This window comes from Microtus ochrogaster, chromosome 15 (assembly GCF_000317375.1).
Source record: "Microtus ochrogaster isolate Prairie Vole_2 chromosome 15, MicOch1.0, whole genome shotgun sequence".
Classification (NCBI taxonomy): Eukaryota; Metazoa; Chordata; class Mammalia; order Rodentia; family Cricetidae; genus Microtus; species Microtus ochrogaster.
The window spans coordinates 21,643,455-21,659,805 of NC_022017.1; the positions used below are offsets into that span (position 1 = coordinate 21,643,455).

General features: G+C 46.6%; 1 protein-coding gene across 4 annotated transcripts; it reads left to right on the forward strand.

Annotated features, from left to right (window-relative positions):
* The first annotated feature begins 4,148 nt into the window (after window positions 1-4,148).
* Window positions 4,149-14,259, forward strand: Rabl2b (RAB, member of RAS oncogene family like 2B). 4 transcript variants are annotated; one of them, XM_013348891.2, is made up of 9 exons: window positions 4,149-4,301; window positions 5,747-5,900; window positions 8,251-8,280; window positions 9,543-9,622; window positions 10,471-10,550; window positions 12,350-12,461; window positions 12,758-12,852; window positions 13,127-13,210; window positions 13,378-14,259. In XM_013348891.2, the coding sequence occupies exons 2-9, from the start codon at window positions 5,794-5,796 to the stop codon at window positions 13,456-13,458; spliced, it is 669 nt and encodes a 222-aa protein (XP_013204345.1). In that variant the 5' UTR covers window positions 4,149-4,301; window positions 5,747-5,793; the 3' UTR covers window positions 13,459-14,259. The 4 variants fall into 4 exon arrangements, with proteins under 4 accessions (XP_013204345.1, XP_005354385.1, XP_026638506.1 ...); XM_005354328.2 differs by having other exon boundaries at window positions 4,160-4,301; window positions 12,755-12,852; XM_026782704.1 differs by lacking the exon at window positions 4,149-4,301 and adding an exon at window positions 5,239-5,257 and having other exon boundaries at window positions 12,755-12,852.
* The last annotated feature ends 2,092 nt before the right edge of the window (window positions 14,260-16,351 follow it).

Sequence of the window (16,351 nt, forward strand, 5' to 3'; positions counted from 1 at the left end):
AAACAGTCTGGTTTACACACACACCACACAGAAGACTTCATGGGCATTTAAGCTAGGACATTTTGACTTAATTCTAAATTGTCTTCATTTGCTTAAACAAACATTTAAAGCATGTCTCTAACCAAAGCTGGGCACTGAAGTGTCAAGTGTTCGTTGGTGACTGGGAAGGGCTCCTCACATTCAGAACCTGTTCACCCTGGTCCTGGACTCACTGCCAGGTCATCAGACTGCTCTGTGGTAAGGTCTCAAGTCAGAGGACACTTGAGCCCCGATCTCTCCCTCCACCTTCAGTATGTTCACACTCAAGCATATACACTTACATCCCACACTTGACAAAAAAAAAAAAATACTTAATGGTGATTGCTAGGTATATTGAACAGACCTGGATTGGCAATACAAAAGCACAGAAACATAATGACAGATGATGGAGATATTTTTTCCTGTTTCTTTCCTCCAACGTTCCTAGATTCTACTTTCGTGCAACATATTGTAGAAAGGTTTGTTGGTCAGTGTTTGATTCCTGAAGTCGACTCAATACTGCTCATACTGACTCACGAAGCCTACACTAGCCCACCACAGTTTAACTGGTTATAGGCAAAAAGTCATTCTCGGCTCCCCATCAGCACTGGAATGTGTGTACAAACCTGTATCCATGCTTGGTCTGCCTTCGTGTATTTGACTTCCAGTTTCATCTGCCTGAGTTCGAAGCCTGACACTCTGTTGCGTTTAATGTGCACAATCACATTAGTCAAACAGCACTGGCAGGGACAAAAGGCATCTTTTTTTTTCCTTTCCCAATTATATAATCACCTGGATACTGTGTCTGCACTCTTACTAGTTAGATGTGGCCCTAGGCACAGCTGTCTGTCCTCTGCCTGGTTGGCTGTGCCCCCCCCCCAGTGTTTATGATTTGCTGGTTATCTGCCAGCCTTAATACAGGTGTCTTTGTTTTTCCTGACTAGCTGAAGCCCTAGCACAGGCGTCTGTGCCAGTTTCCCTCCCTGATTAGGGGCACTCCTGAACACACGTGCTTTTGCTGTTCCAGATGAGCAGCATCCAAGAGCATAGCTGCCTGCCCTTTTCCTGTCTCACTGTGACCCAGGGCACAGGCGTGCTGCCGTGTGAGAGCATACGTGACCATTCCTGTAATATTGAACCCACGCACATTCCTTTATCTGTATTTTCATGTGTGCTGCTGGACTAGCAAAAGGAAAGAGAGAAAAGAGAGAAAGAGATGAGGGAGAGAAAAAAAGACATAGGAGGGAGACGGACCACTTTATTCACTGTGTAAGAGCACAGGTTGTCCCAAACATTGGCGTAGGAAAGGAAAGACAAGATTGTTCTCTGGTGAGGTGAATTCTCAACCTTCACCTGGGGAGAAGTGTGGAGGCACAAAAATGTGGGCCAATTTCCACCTTGTCTGACAAAGAGTTGGAGATTGCATGTCCCAACTCAGGATGTGATTGCTTGGTTCTTTTTTTTTTCTTTATTTATGTATTTATTAAAAATTTCCCCCTCCTCCCATTTCCCTCCCACTCTCCCCTCCCTCTCCCCCTTCCTCTCCAGTCCTGAGTGCCCTGCCCTGTGGCAAGCTTTATTTATTAAAATACAAATGAAATATCACTACAGGAGAGTGAGTGGGAAAAATATTCAGTGTTGACCTCTAATCTCCACACATATGCATTCATACGCAAACATACATATACACAAAAAAAAGAATAAGAACGAATTAAAAACAGAAATAGGGCAATTGTAGAGAATTGGGCAAAAATCCAACATTTCTTCAGGCTATGGATACATTGTGTGGTCCAGAATGACCGATAAAGCTCAGAAGGACACTGAGGGTTTTTTTGTCGCTTTGTTTGTTTGTTTTTGTAATGGCCTAGTAAAGAAATGGAATGAGCAACTGAATACGGGTTTTTCTAAAATGGAGCACTAAAAGCCTTAAGAACAGGTTCATGTGTTTCACAAGCATGCTCACACTCAGCGTCAGAAGAAACAAAGAACTATCTCTGCTGGCGCCTTCCATCAGAATCCCTAATGTAACGTGAGTTGTGCCTCTATTTATTTAATCAAACTGGCGTTATGAACACAGTTAGCTGCTAGACTGATAGTAAAAGCAGACCATGAGTTCAGCACCTGTGCAACCCTAACCCAAGGAAATGGGAAAGGCTGAGGGGGAAGCATTGCCAGACTGATGCTGTAGCCTGATCTTCATCAGAAGTTCTGAGCAACACATTCTCCAGGTACAAACAAACAAAGCTTCAGAGGAGAAAGGAAGAGGGTCAAAGCTTTGGCACAGAGCACAGAGGTGGCCCAGCAGCACTGTGTAGGAGGCATTTCTATCCCAGAAGGAAGCAGAAGGCTCACTACCTCACACACAGGGCAGTGCACCCATCCAGTCCTTAAGAACGGTGTAGTCTACCATCATCCCTATGAAAATGTCTCTCAGGGCAAGGCTGCTTAGGCCGGTGGGTTTCCAAAAGCAACAGTGGTCCTTGCCAGGAAGAAAATACAATTCCTTTTATTTATTCATTTACTTATTCCTACGTGCAGGCAGTTTTTGTCTGCATGTCTGTGTATCCCTGGTACCCACAATGGACAGAAAACAGTGTTGGGTCCCTGGAACTGTAGTTACAGATGGTTGTGAGCCACCATGTAGGTGCTGGAAATGGAACCCAGGTTCTCTAGGACAGCAGTCAGTGTTCTTAACCACTTATCCATCTCTCTAGTCCAAAGGAAAAGTAATTCCTCAACAGCCATTAAAAGGTCAGAGTTGGGTCAAGAGAAGGGTACACACTTGTAATCTTAGCTGAGGAAGAAGACTGTCATAAACTTGAGGTCATCTGGGCCAATAGAGTGTCTCAAAAAAAAGAAAGAAAAAAGTTTTAAATTCACAGTTGAAATGCAGCCTATAACAAAAGACAAAATGCAGGACAACAATCAGGTTACGTAAAGTGGCCTTGAGGTCACAGAAGTCACAGCCCTGAGCAGGGAGGTGGCACGCGCCCTTAATCCCTGCACTTGGGAGGCAGAGGCAGAGGCAGGTGGATCTCTGTGAGTTTGAGGCCAGCCTGGTCTACAATGTGAGTTCCAGGACAGGCTCCAAAACTACACAGAGAAACCCTGTCTCAAAAAACCAAAACCAAACGACATCACAGCGCTGGCCCCAGCGAGGGTGTCAATCCATCAACTTGAAGGACTACACTGCAACTCCTGCCTAGCTCCCTCCCTCTAATATTATAGGCATAAAGTAACCAAACAACAAGTAGGATGTTTACCAAATATCTAGAGTCATCTTTGACATCACGCCTCCCTAGCAATTTTATATTTAAATATCTTTCAATTCACCAACCTCCAGAAGAAATCTCAGTCTCCCAGTATCCAAAAATACAGCTCTGGCCATAGGTTCCTTCCCTTAATCTTCAAGGAGCACCCTGAGCTCAGGATAAAAATGGAGTCGCTGTGGTGGTCAGGTGTTCCTGCTGGCTCACTTGGAACAATTCTCCCCAATTCTCGCGAGCCTTTGGTTGCAAAGGCTTGCTAGCCAAATTGTCCATGTATGCTGTCTATCCGGCTCTATTGCGTCTGGTCCAGTCCTCCAACCTTCTCAGAGACTTGACTGCGACCATACAACCCCATCCCTTATTCTAGGAAGACCCAGTAGCAGCAGGTCCTAGAAAGCACACAGCATTAAGGTCTACTTTCAAACATCTGCCAAAGAAACCCATAACTGTAGTGGGCAGGGTGTGGTTCCTCCTCTTTTATCTACAATAAACTTTATCAACCATACTTAGGAGCAGTCATGTCCTTCCTTTTTATTTCTTTTTTTTTTTCTCATTCAATCGCACGTTCGGAGATTTTATACACTTACCAAATGTGTCCCACAACCCACACATTCATCCGACCGCATAAACAGAATACACAGAAGTTTAGGATAACTAGTCCAAGAGCCTTCAAAGCCCACAGATTGAGAAAGTAGAGAAACTTGCTTAGATTTCTCCTATCAAGGTACCAAAACCTGCAGCAACCTGTGGCTGCTCAGCTGCCTCTCCAACTTGCGGTTCCCACTCCCACCCCTGGCCAGTAGCCGAGTGCAGCCACTCTGTCGAGCTCCTGGTCAATGCCGCAGATGTGTCATCCTGGAGGGTGCCAGGCAGCCAGGCACTGCGCTAGCCAGCCCGCGCCCCGGGGTCCTTCGGGCCTTTGCCGGACAGCCCAGCTCGAGGTCCTGGTGCGGTCGCGTAGCAGCGGCGGAGACACGGCCGAGCCGCTACTGGAGCGCGGTCTCCTGTTAGCAGGTAAGCCGGCTGCCTTGGTGGCCCAGGGCCTGTGGTGGGCGAGCGCATCGAGGCCGAGGCGAGGACAGAGTGCCTGGAAAACCCGCCTGAGAGGTGGGGGGTAGGGAAGGCGGGGACCGGGCGGAGGCCCGACCGCGGTTCGCGAGTCCTTTACGAGAGATGGTGGTTAGGCCTGGTGGGACGCCTAAAAACGTTTGTCACACGAAAGTGAGTTTACCGCCACTAGTGTGTGAGGACAGTGGCAGTCACTGAGGGGTTCCTTCACGAATCGATAGACTGGGGGGTTGGCTTTCGAACGGATCACTCCCTCTGCAGGATGGAGGTTGAAGGGGCAGAGTCCCTGCTGTGCTCTCCTATAGTCACTGCTGTAGCCTGAGTTCCCGCGTGGGCCGAGGCCGTGCCGAAATACAGTCGTGCAAACGCGGGACCCTGTTGCTGATTTCTTTTCCAGACTGGTGTCATGTCCCTCACTGCAGCCAACTGAGCCTGCTTCAATGTCTGCTCGAGTTAATGATTAGTGAGTGCGAACTGCTGCTGCTCTGGAGTGTAATTGCTGTGCGCCCAGTTAGAAGCTGGATTGGGCAACCCTAGCATTTTTGTTTGGGTATGAAGCGAGTGGACCAGGCTAGAGACGCTGCGACACACCGGTGTTGACACTGACTGACACCGATGTCTTGTACTTATGGAAATAGGAATATGAGTTTGCACGGAGCTAAAGAACTGTTTGTGTTTAGGGTCGCGTTCCTATATGCCCTAGTTACAAATCTAATGAGCAGCTGAATATTTGAGTTCAGGCCGTGAAGGACAAAATCTTGATGTAGGTCTGGTTTGTATCACCTACATTTAGAAAACGTTAGAAACTACTGGAGCAGCATTTCTCAACCTGTGGGTCACGACCCTTTGGAAGCTCGAACGACCTTTTCACAGGGGTCCCTTAAGAATATCGGAAAACACAGGTATTTGCATTATGATTCGTAACAGTAGCAAAATTACAGTTAGCCGTGAGGAATACTAAGGTGAAGGGGTGTGAGGCAGCTGCTGGTGGCAACAAGGTGGAACGGGAAGGTAGGCCAATAATATAGGTCAGGCATCACAGACTGTATGGTTAGTGTCCTCTCGTTTTTACTGTGTCACTTAGGCACTATTTGTTGTTGTTGCTTGTTGCTTTGTGTTTTACAAGTAAGGACACTTGTATGTTGAACTTGTAAATAAATCTAGTCTGGAAGGTAGGAGGAGAGGTGTGGCCCGAGCACATCCGCAACAGGAAATGACAGAAGAATCCAGAGGCAGAGCTGCAGCCCTAAGGCTCAGTAGATGGTGGCCAAGTTGTCAGGATGTGTGTGTGTCCTTGGGGCCCTCCGTCAGCTCTTCAGGAAAAAGAAGAAAGTGGATTTAACTGAAGGGAGCTCTCATCTCTAACAGTGGCTTCTCATTGACTTTTCCAGACAGTGATAAGACTCCAAGGCTGGGTCTTGTCTACAGCCAAGAGCTAATGGCAGGGGACAGAGCCAAACATTGTGAGCTGGACCAAGAGAAATACGATGCCCATGACAACGTGAAGATCATCTGCCTGGGGGACAGTGCGGTGGGCAAGTCCAAGTATGTTGGGAGATTAGGGAAGAAGAAACAATCCCAGAATGGCTTGATTAGAAAAGTCCTCCAGAAATAAAGAAGAGTGTGGTTCCTATTAGCTCAAGAGGGGGAGGCTTCACTGGAGCCCAAGTGTGTGTATATGTGAACAACAGGCTCATGTCTATAACCGTATTTATGAGGAAATGGGAGAGAGCCAAAGGGACAGAAATCAGGGAACCTTCTGAGTCTTGACAGAAGCTGTAGAGTGGGTCACCCTGGGAATCGCTGGAATAGTACAGAGTAAGGAGGTCGCAAGTGGGGTGTCAGTACGTGTGTGAGGGTTGAGGGACGGCTAGGGTGGGACAGGGATGGAGAGAAGAATGTGATGGGTAGACAGAGGCAGTAAGGATGTTTCTGGGAGGGACTCCCTGAGTTGGAAAGCACAGATAGCAATGATGTTGACCGAGATGGTGTTAAAGACGGGATTATTCTTCTGCCTTTAGCGCCTGCCTGAGCAGGGATAGAACCCGCCCCTGGAGAGCTGAAGAAAGGCTCTGCGGTCCTTTTTTGGCCTATCTCCACCAGCATCCCACCTCTCACCCATCCAGGGTGAGGTAGCGAGGGTGCATGCCCATTTCTGCTGTCAAAGAATGAGGATAGAGTTGTTCCTACATAAATGTCTGGTTTAGTCTTCCACCCTGCAAGATCCCAGATCACCTCACATTCTACTTTAGACCCAGATAGCTATGAGGAGTCCCTAGAGGCCTTGCTGGTTTTAGGCCAGCTTCATGAATTCACATTTGTTTCTCTACCTTGTTAAAGTTCTGCTGTCATATTTTACAATTGTCTTAACCTCAACAATATCCCTTACAATTAAGGTAAGGATTTGGAAGCTTACCCAGTAAACAGCAGTCCTTCGTCCACACTTGAATTTAGAACTGACACAGAAAACCAAAGTGGCAGACAAGGAAAGACCAGTTGTTGACTTAGCAACTGATGGACCTTTAAGGGAAATTTGGGCTAGAGAGAAGCCCAAGGGGGCCTCCTAAGTCAGCATTAGCCTAACTTAATGTAGTTTTTTTAAAAAAATCTAAGTTGTTAACAGAACATCGAAAGACTAACACAGTTCTGGCCTTTAGGACATTTTAAAGACTAGTAGTTCCAAGCCCCTGTGAGACCTTAAGCAGAGAGAGAGACCATGGTAGAATCTGTGTCTAGAAGAAGGTTGGTGGGTGAGAAAACCTTGTTTTCATTTCATGTGACTCAAGAATTCTCTGCCAGTTTTCAGTATTTCAAGGCCCCAAGGCCCCCCGCCAGGTGATTCTAGACTGCATCATGTTGACATTTGAAATTTAATAATCGGGCTGGAGAGATGGCTCAGAGGTTAAGAGCACTGATTGTTCTTCCAGAGGTTCTGAGTTCAATTCCCAGCAACCACATGGTGGCTCACAACCATCTGTAATGAAATCTGGTGCCCTCTTCTGGCCTGCAGGCATATATGCAGGCAGAACACTGTATACAAAATAAATAAATCTTTAAAAAAAAAAGAAATTTAATAATCATAGGAGCGTTAAAATCTGTTTGTTTTTATTTAAAACTTACATGACTGTTATGTAAATTATATGTATATATATACATATACATATGATTTTAATATCTTTCTAGGAGATGGGAGGTTTGTTGTTTTGTTCTTTCTTTAGATTTACTGTATGGTCTGATTGGGAGCCAGTAGTTATAATACCAAGAAAAGTTTTCAAGGCTATCCTGTGACTCCAAGACGTATACCAAACTAAGCTTGTTAGCTGTGTTCACATCTATGTGTTCAGATGCTGACTGGGCACCAGTGCACTGCCTGGACATTGGGAGATACCCATAGACTATAGCTTCCCAAACTGCTGTGCCACATCCTCTGTTCTGATTGGTAGAGGCATTAAGGTAAATCAACAAATGTTTCTGTTGGGGTTCTATGCAGGTCAGGGAGAAATGAAAGAGTTCAAACCAGGTGGAACTTCTTACCTCCTACAGTCACCTTCCTGCTCAGGTGACATCTAAGCAATGCCTTAAGGAGCAGCAGAGTCTGGAGAAAATGATTGAAGACCAGTCTTCTTGGGCTCAGTTTCCCCTGCATAGATGGGTGATGCTGTGTGTAGCGGTATGGGAGATGGAGATAAGGGGTCAGAGAGCGGCACCAGTGGGTTGGCTGTTTGGCCTTGGTAATGGTGATTCCCACGGTGCAGGCTGACTAGAAACAGACTGAAAATTCACAAGAGATAAGAAGCCCCAGGTGGCTTCCATGTTGTCAGCCCAGGGTTGATAAAGTAGGGACAAGAAGTTAGAGATGCTACGTGACCTGTGACCTCACACATTTCCCTTACAGACTCATGGAGAGGTTTCTCATGGATGGATTGTATCCTTAAAGACTTGAACTGTCTTTTGTCCCTGTGGCTTTTCCCACTCTCGTGCATCTTAACCTCCAGTCCACTCCTTTATACCCGCGGCCCAGGAAAGATCAATGGTTTTCCTGCACACCAGCTCCTCACTGGTTGACCCAAACTGCATTATAGAATCCAGGCTGTTGGGTCTAGAGCTAACGTATAGTGGGGTTTCTGCCAGGAAGACAGGAAGAATAGCAGACAGCACTTAGTCTGTATCAAATGCCTGAATGCCAGTCTTGCCTCCTCCTTAGTTCTGACCTTGGGTAAATCATCTCACCCCTTTCCTCAGAGCCTCAAATGTCTTTGATAGGAATAAGCTTTATAAAATGTGGGATGTCGGCTTTTCCTTCATACTGTGAACTGTTGCATTGTACAGATTTGGAGTAAGGAGCCATAACTGAGAGCTTCTTAAAGTTCCCCAAGTGGACCCCTGAGGGTTGCATACAATAGTGCAAGACCTGTGACTCTCTCCCCTGGCCTTAGCCCCCAGAGGCTGATATCTCTCAGTCTGTACCAAACCCCACCTAATTGCTTCATCTTTGCTCAGTAAACTGTCCAGCATATTTCCGCTTCAAAGGATGCTGTTTTTCAGGTATTTTGTTAGTGTTTTACACACAAGTGAACTTCAATCTGTAGATACTTTGTTAGCTGCCTGGCCTTTGGTGTTTTCTGTGGGGCAGTCATGATGCTCTAGCCTATAAGAACTCTGTCCACAAAAGACTCCAAGTGTCCACAGTTACATTTTCTTGCATTGTGTTACCATTTAAGACAGCTTTTCTATAAAACCCTGCTCCATGTTACCTCACACTGAGGTGCCCAGGCCCTTTCTTAAACCCTGTGTCACTAAAGTTGGGCCTGTCTGTCTGTAGAGTTCATTCAACTTGAAATCTAACTTCTTTTTAAGGAGGACAAAGTCAGAAGGATAGCCACAAATTTGAGACCACCCTGAGCTACATTGGAAAAACTATCTCAATAAAAAAAGAACCAGGCATGGTGGCCCAGGCCTTTAATCCCAGCACTTGGGAGGCAGAGAGGCAGGCAGATCTCTATGAGTTTGAGGCCAGCCTGATCTACATAGTGAGTTTCAGGTCAGCCAGAGCTACCGAGTGAGACCTGTCTCAAAAAATTATAAGAAAAGCTAAGTAAGAAGGGGGTCCATTCTATCACACAAATGTCCCCCTTCCCCATTTCCTTAGCTCTTTGTATTCACCTTTGCTCCTTAACCTGCATCCAGTCAGCCACAACAACTGTCCACATATGCTCTGACCCTGTATAAGCACACGGCCACAGTAGACGGCAAGACCATCCTTGTGGGTGAGCAGCATGGGCCCCAGGCCACGCTGAGCAGGGGATGGGGGTGGTAGGAAAGAGGCTCACGGGAGAGGAGAAGAATAAGAATGGGAAGCCCGAGAGCATGTATAGAGGCACACAGCACATACAGTCTCGTAACACCCAGGCCAGGACGAGTGTGGAAGTCGGGATTTAGAAAAGCAGACATTGGAAGAGGGAAGAGGAGCACAGAGGCCTTTGACAGGGATTAGCATTCAGCCAGTACCAAGAAATACATCTGTGTTGCTGGATGGTGGTGGTACATGCCTTTAATCCCAGCACTCAGGAGGCAGAGGCAGGTGGATCTCTGTGAGTTCCAGGCCAGCCTGGTCTACAGAGTGAGTGCCAGTACAGGCTCCAAAGCTACAGAGAAACCCTGTTTCAAGAAAGAGAGAAAAAGAAAAACAGAAATACATCTGTGGTCTGACCACTTCTCAAATGTAGAACATGACCTTCCTGTGGGGTCACTAGGCCACCCCTGAATGTCCACCATCTGGGAATTTCAGTTTTGAAGGGCCCCGTGTTTTCAGTGTGAGGACAAAGGGTACCTCCTTTTTCCCTTCTGGGGCTGCTATCTACACTGTCCTCCTTCTGCTTCCATGTCTTCTGGGGCTGCTATCTACACTGTCCTCCTTCTGGTTCCATGTCTTCTGGGGCTGCTATCTACACTGTCCTCCTTCTGGTTCCATGTCTTCCTTCACTACCAGTGCACACACACCTCTCCCAATGCATGTATGTTTCTGCATAGAGACCTGCATGGAAATGCCTGGGGCATGTGGGGGGTCTCTGCCCTCCAACCCCGTTGGGCAGACAGAGTTGTGTTCATGTTGCAGACTTCTGGGACACAGCAGGCCAGGAGCGGTTCCAGAGCATGCATGCCTCCTACTACCACAAGGCTCACGCCTGCATCATGGTATGAAACAAACCGTGTGGTAAAAAATGGCACTAGGCAATTCTGGCCCAGGGGTAAGGAGCCATGGCCCCACTACCAGATATAGATGTGTAGGAGAGGGTACAAGACCACCCAAACGCTTCACCCTAGAGCTGCTAAAAAAAAAAAAAAAATACGACAGAGGAGCTATCCTAAGATGAGGGCAGATAAAAAAAGAAGAAGAAGAAGAAGAAATGAAAAGACAAAGAAGTTGGGCTCCTGTAACATTGTAGTGTCCGAGGAAAACACGGCTGAGACAAGGCCACAGTGAAACTTGAAGAGAACCCCCACTATCACCCACTGCCTCTGAGACCTTTTCCTCTCGGGTCAGCCCTCACCTCCCTCCCAGGCTCTCACTGTGCTACCTAGGATAGTTAGCATGGGTCCCCCAGATGGCACAAGAGTACCCAAAAGTCATTGTGCACAGGACTCAAGTGAGATTGAAAATCTGTCTCCTGGGCGCTCCTGCCCCGCAGCTCCCAGGCTCATTTTCTAGGCCACCACTCTTACATGCTTTGAAGGAATATGTTTTTATTTTAAGCCACAGATAATAGATTCTCATGAATACCATACCAAGCATCTGTGGCATGAGTTGGTTTGATTCGGATTGGGTATAATACTAGGGAATAAACCCAAGACTCTGTGCATATTTAGTATATGTTCTTCTACTGAGCTGAACCCCAGCCCCATAGTCTAGTTCTCTGAATTGTGAACCCTAGGTATTGTCACCAAGTGAGAACACTTTGTCAGTAAAAGCTGGTGTGGACTTGCTCACAGAATGGCAGCTACACCTCATGGCTGAGTGCCCAAAGAGAACCAGGTAGGAACCATATTGTTTGGTGACAGCTCTGTAAGTCACTCTGGCTCTATCACAAAGGAAGGAAACAAGGTGCCACATGTCTGATAAGAACCCACAGGGTAGCCACAGAGAAACCCTGTCTCGAAAAACCAAAAAAAAAAAAAAAAAAAAAAAAAGAACCCACAGGGTGGATAAGTTAACACCACTGGTGTAAGTCTACCTACAAAATGTTGTTTGCCCTGGCATTTTATAGCATTTGACACCACCTAACCGGTCTAGCCATACCTCCTACGATATGCCTACTACTGCTCTCATGTGAGTGGGTACCATCTCATCCATGAGGAGTAGCACAAAGGGGATACAGAAAGGACTGGTCCGTTCTCAGCATCCCCCATCTGCTCTTCCCTCAACCTTCTGCAGTTTATACCCTTGCAGTGAAAATGCTGCTCATGGTTCAGTCTCTGCTTAAATGCCACCATCTCCCACCTGCTTCTCTGCTCTTCCCTGTGTGCATGCACAGGGCTCTTGACTCCTTGTGCATAGAGATTGATAGTGGTATGCACAGAAAGGCCACCTGGTAGGTAAGACAGTGAGAGGGGTCACAGAAGGAACTCATCACCTTTCCTCCATAGTTCCTTGAGCACAAAAGCCCTTGCTTGAAAACTTAAAAATTCCTAATTCTGATAACCAAGGGTACTAAATAAAAGTGTGAAATAAGGCAGATGGAGCAGTATAACCCCAGAAGTCAGAGAGAGAGAGAGAGAGAGAGAGAGAGAGAGAGAGAGAGAGAGAGAGAGAGAGAGGAGAGAGAGGGGAACCATTTTAGTTACAGTCCTTCTGTCTGGGATCTATGGTACATGCCCATTGGTTTCTCTGTGGTCCTCTTCTGGAGCTGGTCTTTTATATATACCTATTTGGGTGTGTGTTGTCTAGAACTGATAAAGTACTTTGGCACATCTAAACTGTCTTCTACCCTCTGTAGGTATTTGATGTCCAGAGGAAAATCACTTATAAGAACCTGGGTACCTGGTATGCAGAACTTCGGGAGTTCAGGCCGGAGATCCCATGCATCCTGGTGGCCAATAAAATTGATGGTGGGGCCATCCCTGCACCTGGGTGACAGTAATTCCTGGGGACCCAGCACCACACATTTCCTTCTTTCAAAGAATGGGTAGCTGTCAGTCATTTTTCCTTCCCAAGATATTCCCTTCCCCATGGGGATGCCAGCAGCAAAACCTGCCCTCCCAAGACGCAGATCCCTGTTAACTATTTTGAGGGCAGTCCCTGATTGTCCCTTCCCTACTTCCTAGTGCAGAGCCTCTTCTGACCCTCCCTCCGAACTCCTCCCTTTCCCTGGGTGGACAGGCCAATGTTCTTGTCTCTGCAGCAGACATACAGATGACTCAAAAAAACTTCAGTTTTGCCAAGAAGTTCTCCTTGCCCCTGTACTTTGTCTCCGCTGCTGATGGAACCAATGTTGTGAAGGTAATGGCAAACCAGAAGCAGTCTGCTGAAGCAGCTTATAAGCCCTGGAGTTCCAGGGAGGAGGGACGGGAAAGGGGGAAAACTAGGACAGTGAGGGGCGGGGTGCAGCGGAGAGGAACGAGGCTGGGAGGACCACATTTGGTGAGACAAAGTCCACTGACTGTGGGATCAGGGTGATGAGAAGGGCCAGTGGAGGGGGAGACTGCGGATTATAAAGGTAGGGCCCAGGATCCTGCCCACTGCTGGACTTCTGCCGTTTCTGCCTTACCTTCAGCTCTTCAATGATGCAATTCGATTAGCTGTGGCTTACAAGGAAAGTTCCCAGGACTTCATGGATGAGGTTTTACAGGAGCTTGAGGTAAGTCTGGCCCAGTTTCTGGTATGATAGAAAAAGTAGATGATTTCTTCAGAGATATAAACTGTAACCCAACATACGGGGTTTTGCCTGCCTTGCCACCCCTAAGTGCCTTAGAACCACAATTGGACAAATGCAGGGACGGGCATCACCTATGACCTTGTCCGCAGAACTTTAAGCTGGAACAGAAAGAGGAGGACGCACCAGACAGAGAGCAGAGTGACGTGATCAAGAGCCCATCCCCTCCTTAATCAAGAGGACACCCACACATGCCTGAGCTGGAATACTGGAAGCCATTTGGAATATTCAGTATCTCTGGAGAACCTCTCCAGGCTGCCCCTGCTCAGCTTCCTGCAAACCCACTGTTCTGTGGTCTATGATGAGGTCAACACAAACACACTAGACAGACATGATATCCCACCACCTTCCTGCAGCATGGTGAGGGATCCGTGTCTTTGACATCTCTCCACCCCACCAGCAGCCTGGCAGTGTAGAGTCAGTGAACACATTCATGTCTTCTTACTAGACACTTAAGTTTGTCGTCCTTCATCCCAAACTGACCTCAGGGACTCTCCTTGCACTCTTGTGGACAGAATGTGTCCTGCAGAATCTGTGACACTTCTGTCCGTTTTCCCTCTGAGTTTCCCAACCAACGTTTTCAACATTATTTTGGACAGACAACTGTTAAGATTTTTTTAGTGCTGTTTCGGGAGCTCTTCTTGGTCAGGTTGGGAGCACAGGAGCAGGCTATTGCAGTCACGTGACAGCACGGCAAGTCTAGCCATATCTAGTCATACACACACATTACTGTTCCCCACCACATAAACAACAGCTTTTAAAGCCTCCATCTCAGGGCAGAGAGCACTCCACTTGTCTAGAGCAGGTTAAACACTCATCTTCTGTGGATGGCAGGAAGTGGCAGAGGAAGAGCTGTCGTGCGTCCACAGCTTGTTAGTTTGCTCTTATGACTGTCTTGAGCATCGTTTGCATTGTCTTTATTATTTTGTTTGTATTGTTTCCTTTTTTACAATAAAGATTCAATTTCATAAACATTAAGTGTATTAGTTTCTTTCTGTTGCTGTGACACAACACTATGACCATGACTTACAGAAGAAAGCATTTAAGGGGCTCCCACAGTTCCAGAAGGCGAGCCCAGGCCCATTGTGCTGGGGAGTATGGCTGCAGGCAGGAAGGCTTGGAGCTGGAGCAGTAGCTGAAGTTTGCATTTGATCCACAAGCACAGGGCAGAGAGAACAGGGCAGTGGGAATGATGAATGGCGTGGTGGTTGCAGCCCATCCCCAGTGAGACACCTCCAACAAGGCCACACTAATCCCTCCTAGCAGTTCTACCAACTGGGAACCAAACATCAAAGATGGACTAATGGGAGCCATTCTCATTCAGAACACCACACTAAGTATCTGTTCTTTATGACCTGAAATATACAAAGAAAACAGCATCAACCACACTGGTGGAGGAAGACTGCCTTGATCTGCTACCATGCTGGAGTCCAAATTAACTCTTTTAGGATTTTCTTCTTTGTTTGTTTGTTTGTTTGTTTGTTTGTTTTTCAAGACAGCGTTTCTCTGCAGCTTTGGTGCCTGTCCTGGAACTAGCTCTTGTAGCGCAGACTGGCCTCAAACTCACAGAGATCCCGAGTGCTAGGATTACAGATGTGCACCACCACCACCTCGCTCCATATTAACTCTTAATTGACTACAGGAGACCATTTCAGTGGAATTTATTGTTTGTGGGGGTTTTTAATTAAACATTGATTTGAGAGCTCAGCAACAAGTGTGTTTTCCCCTTAAAGCCATAGTCACATGTTCAACTTGGACTTCTGATCAGGAATTTTCAGGAATGCATGACACAGACGAGGTAAGATTTCTAGAACAAAAATAAAAGCTTGTTGCTGGGCTGGGCATAGTGGAACTAATCCCAGCACTCAGGAAGCAGAAACAGGTAGATCTCTGAGTTCAAGTCCAGCCTGGTACATAGTGAATTCCAGTCTATCCAGAGCTATAGAGTGAAACTCTACCTAAAAAGGAAAGAAAATAGTTATTGTAAATGGTTAATAGGGTGTGTGTGTGTTGCACACACGTGTGTTCCAGTTTTGGGCATTAAACCCAGGACCTCATAAAAGTGCTCTGCCACAGGGGGCTGGAGTGATGGCTCAGTGGTTAAGAGCATTGCCTGCTCTTCCAAAGGTTCTGAGTTCAATTCCCAGCAACCACATGGTGGCTCACAACCATCTGTAAAGAGGTCTGGAGCCCTCTTCTGGCCTTCAGGCTTACACACAGACAGAATATTGTATACATAATAAATAAATATTTAAAAAAAAAGTGCTCTGCCACAGAGTACATTCTATCCCAGTATTTCTTTTATGTAAATAGCTTTATTGAGATATACTTTATGTACTAAAAAATGTACCAGTATTTGTTCCACATAGCTGTCTTGTATGAGGTTTCCTCCTTGAAGTATAAAACTTTAAGACAATTCTGAAGCCTCTCAGCCTCCGTGCCTTAGTGCTTACCCTCCTCCCCTGGGAACCAAGGACCTAACAGCTACACATGCACGTACGTTCTGCAGAAATTGGGGCAAGATAACCTTTAAGATGTTGACTCGGTTTCTGAACAATTACCCATACACACATATGTTTTGATTCAGTCCCCTGGGAAGCGGGGTCAAAATGACCTCTTACCTCATCTGATCTGGCAACAGCTCTCCAGCCAATTGTTGGTAATAGACCTTTCGAATAAGCCAATCATAATAGTCAAAGAACAACCCCCCCTTGCTTCTGTGGCCTTCTCCTTTAAAAGTAGCCTGTACCAGCTATTCGAGGTCTCTCAGCTTCCCAAATGCTGAGGGACCCTGTCATGACAGAATTAATAAAATCCTCATGCTTTTGCATCAGCTATGGTATGAGAGGTATAAAGTTGGGGCCCATGGTATTGGTCCAATTGACCAGACATCACATATGGGTGTTCTAGCAAAGGCGTTAGCTCCCTTTATGAATTTAAGACCTCTGAACTGGGAAGGGGGATGCTGACAATACTGCCTTTTTCCCACCCAGAATATTGCTGAATGAGAATATGAATGGAGGGGAATCCTTTGCTGAAAAGGGAAAATTTGGGGTATCCTTGTGT

What these genes read in the sequence shown, in the direction of transcription:
- Rabl2b (XM_005354328.2), top strand. Translation starts at nt 5,794, where the DNA reads ATGGCAGGGGACAGAGCCAAACATTGTGAGCTGGACCAAGAGAAATAC. An exon ending in AGTGCGGTGGGCAAGTCCAA is followed by an intron (nt 5,901 to 8,250) that starts GTATGTTGGGAG and finishes TTTCCCTTACAG; the next exon opens with ACTCATGGAGAGGTTTCTCA. An exon ending in GGTGGCCAATAAAATTGATG is followed by an intron (nt 12,462 to 12,754) that starts GTGGGGCCATCC and finishes TTGTCTCTGCAG; the next exon opens with CAGACATACAGATGACTCAA.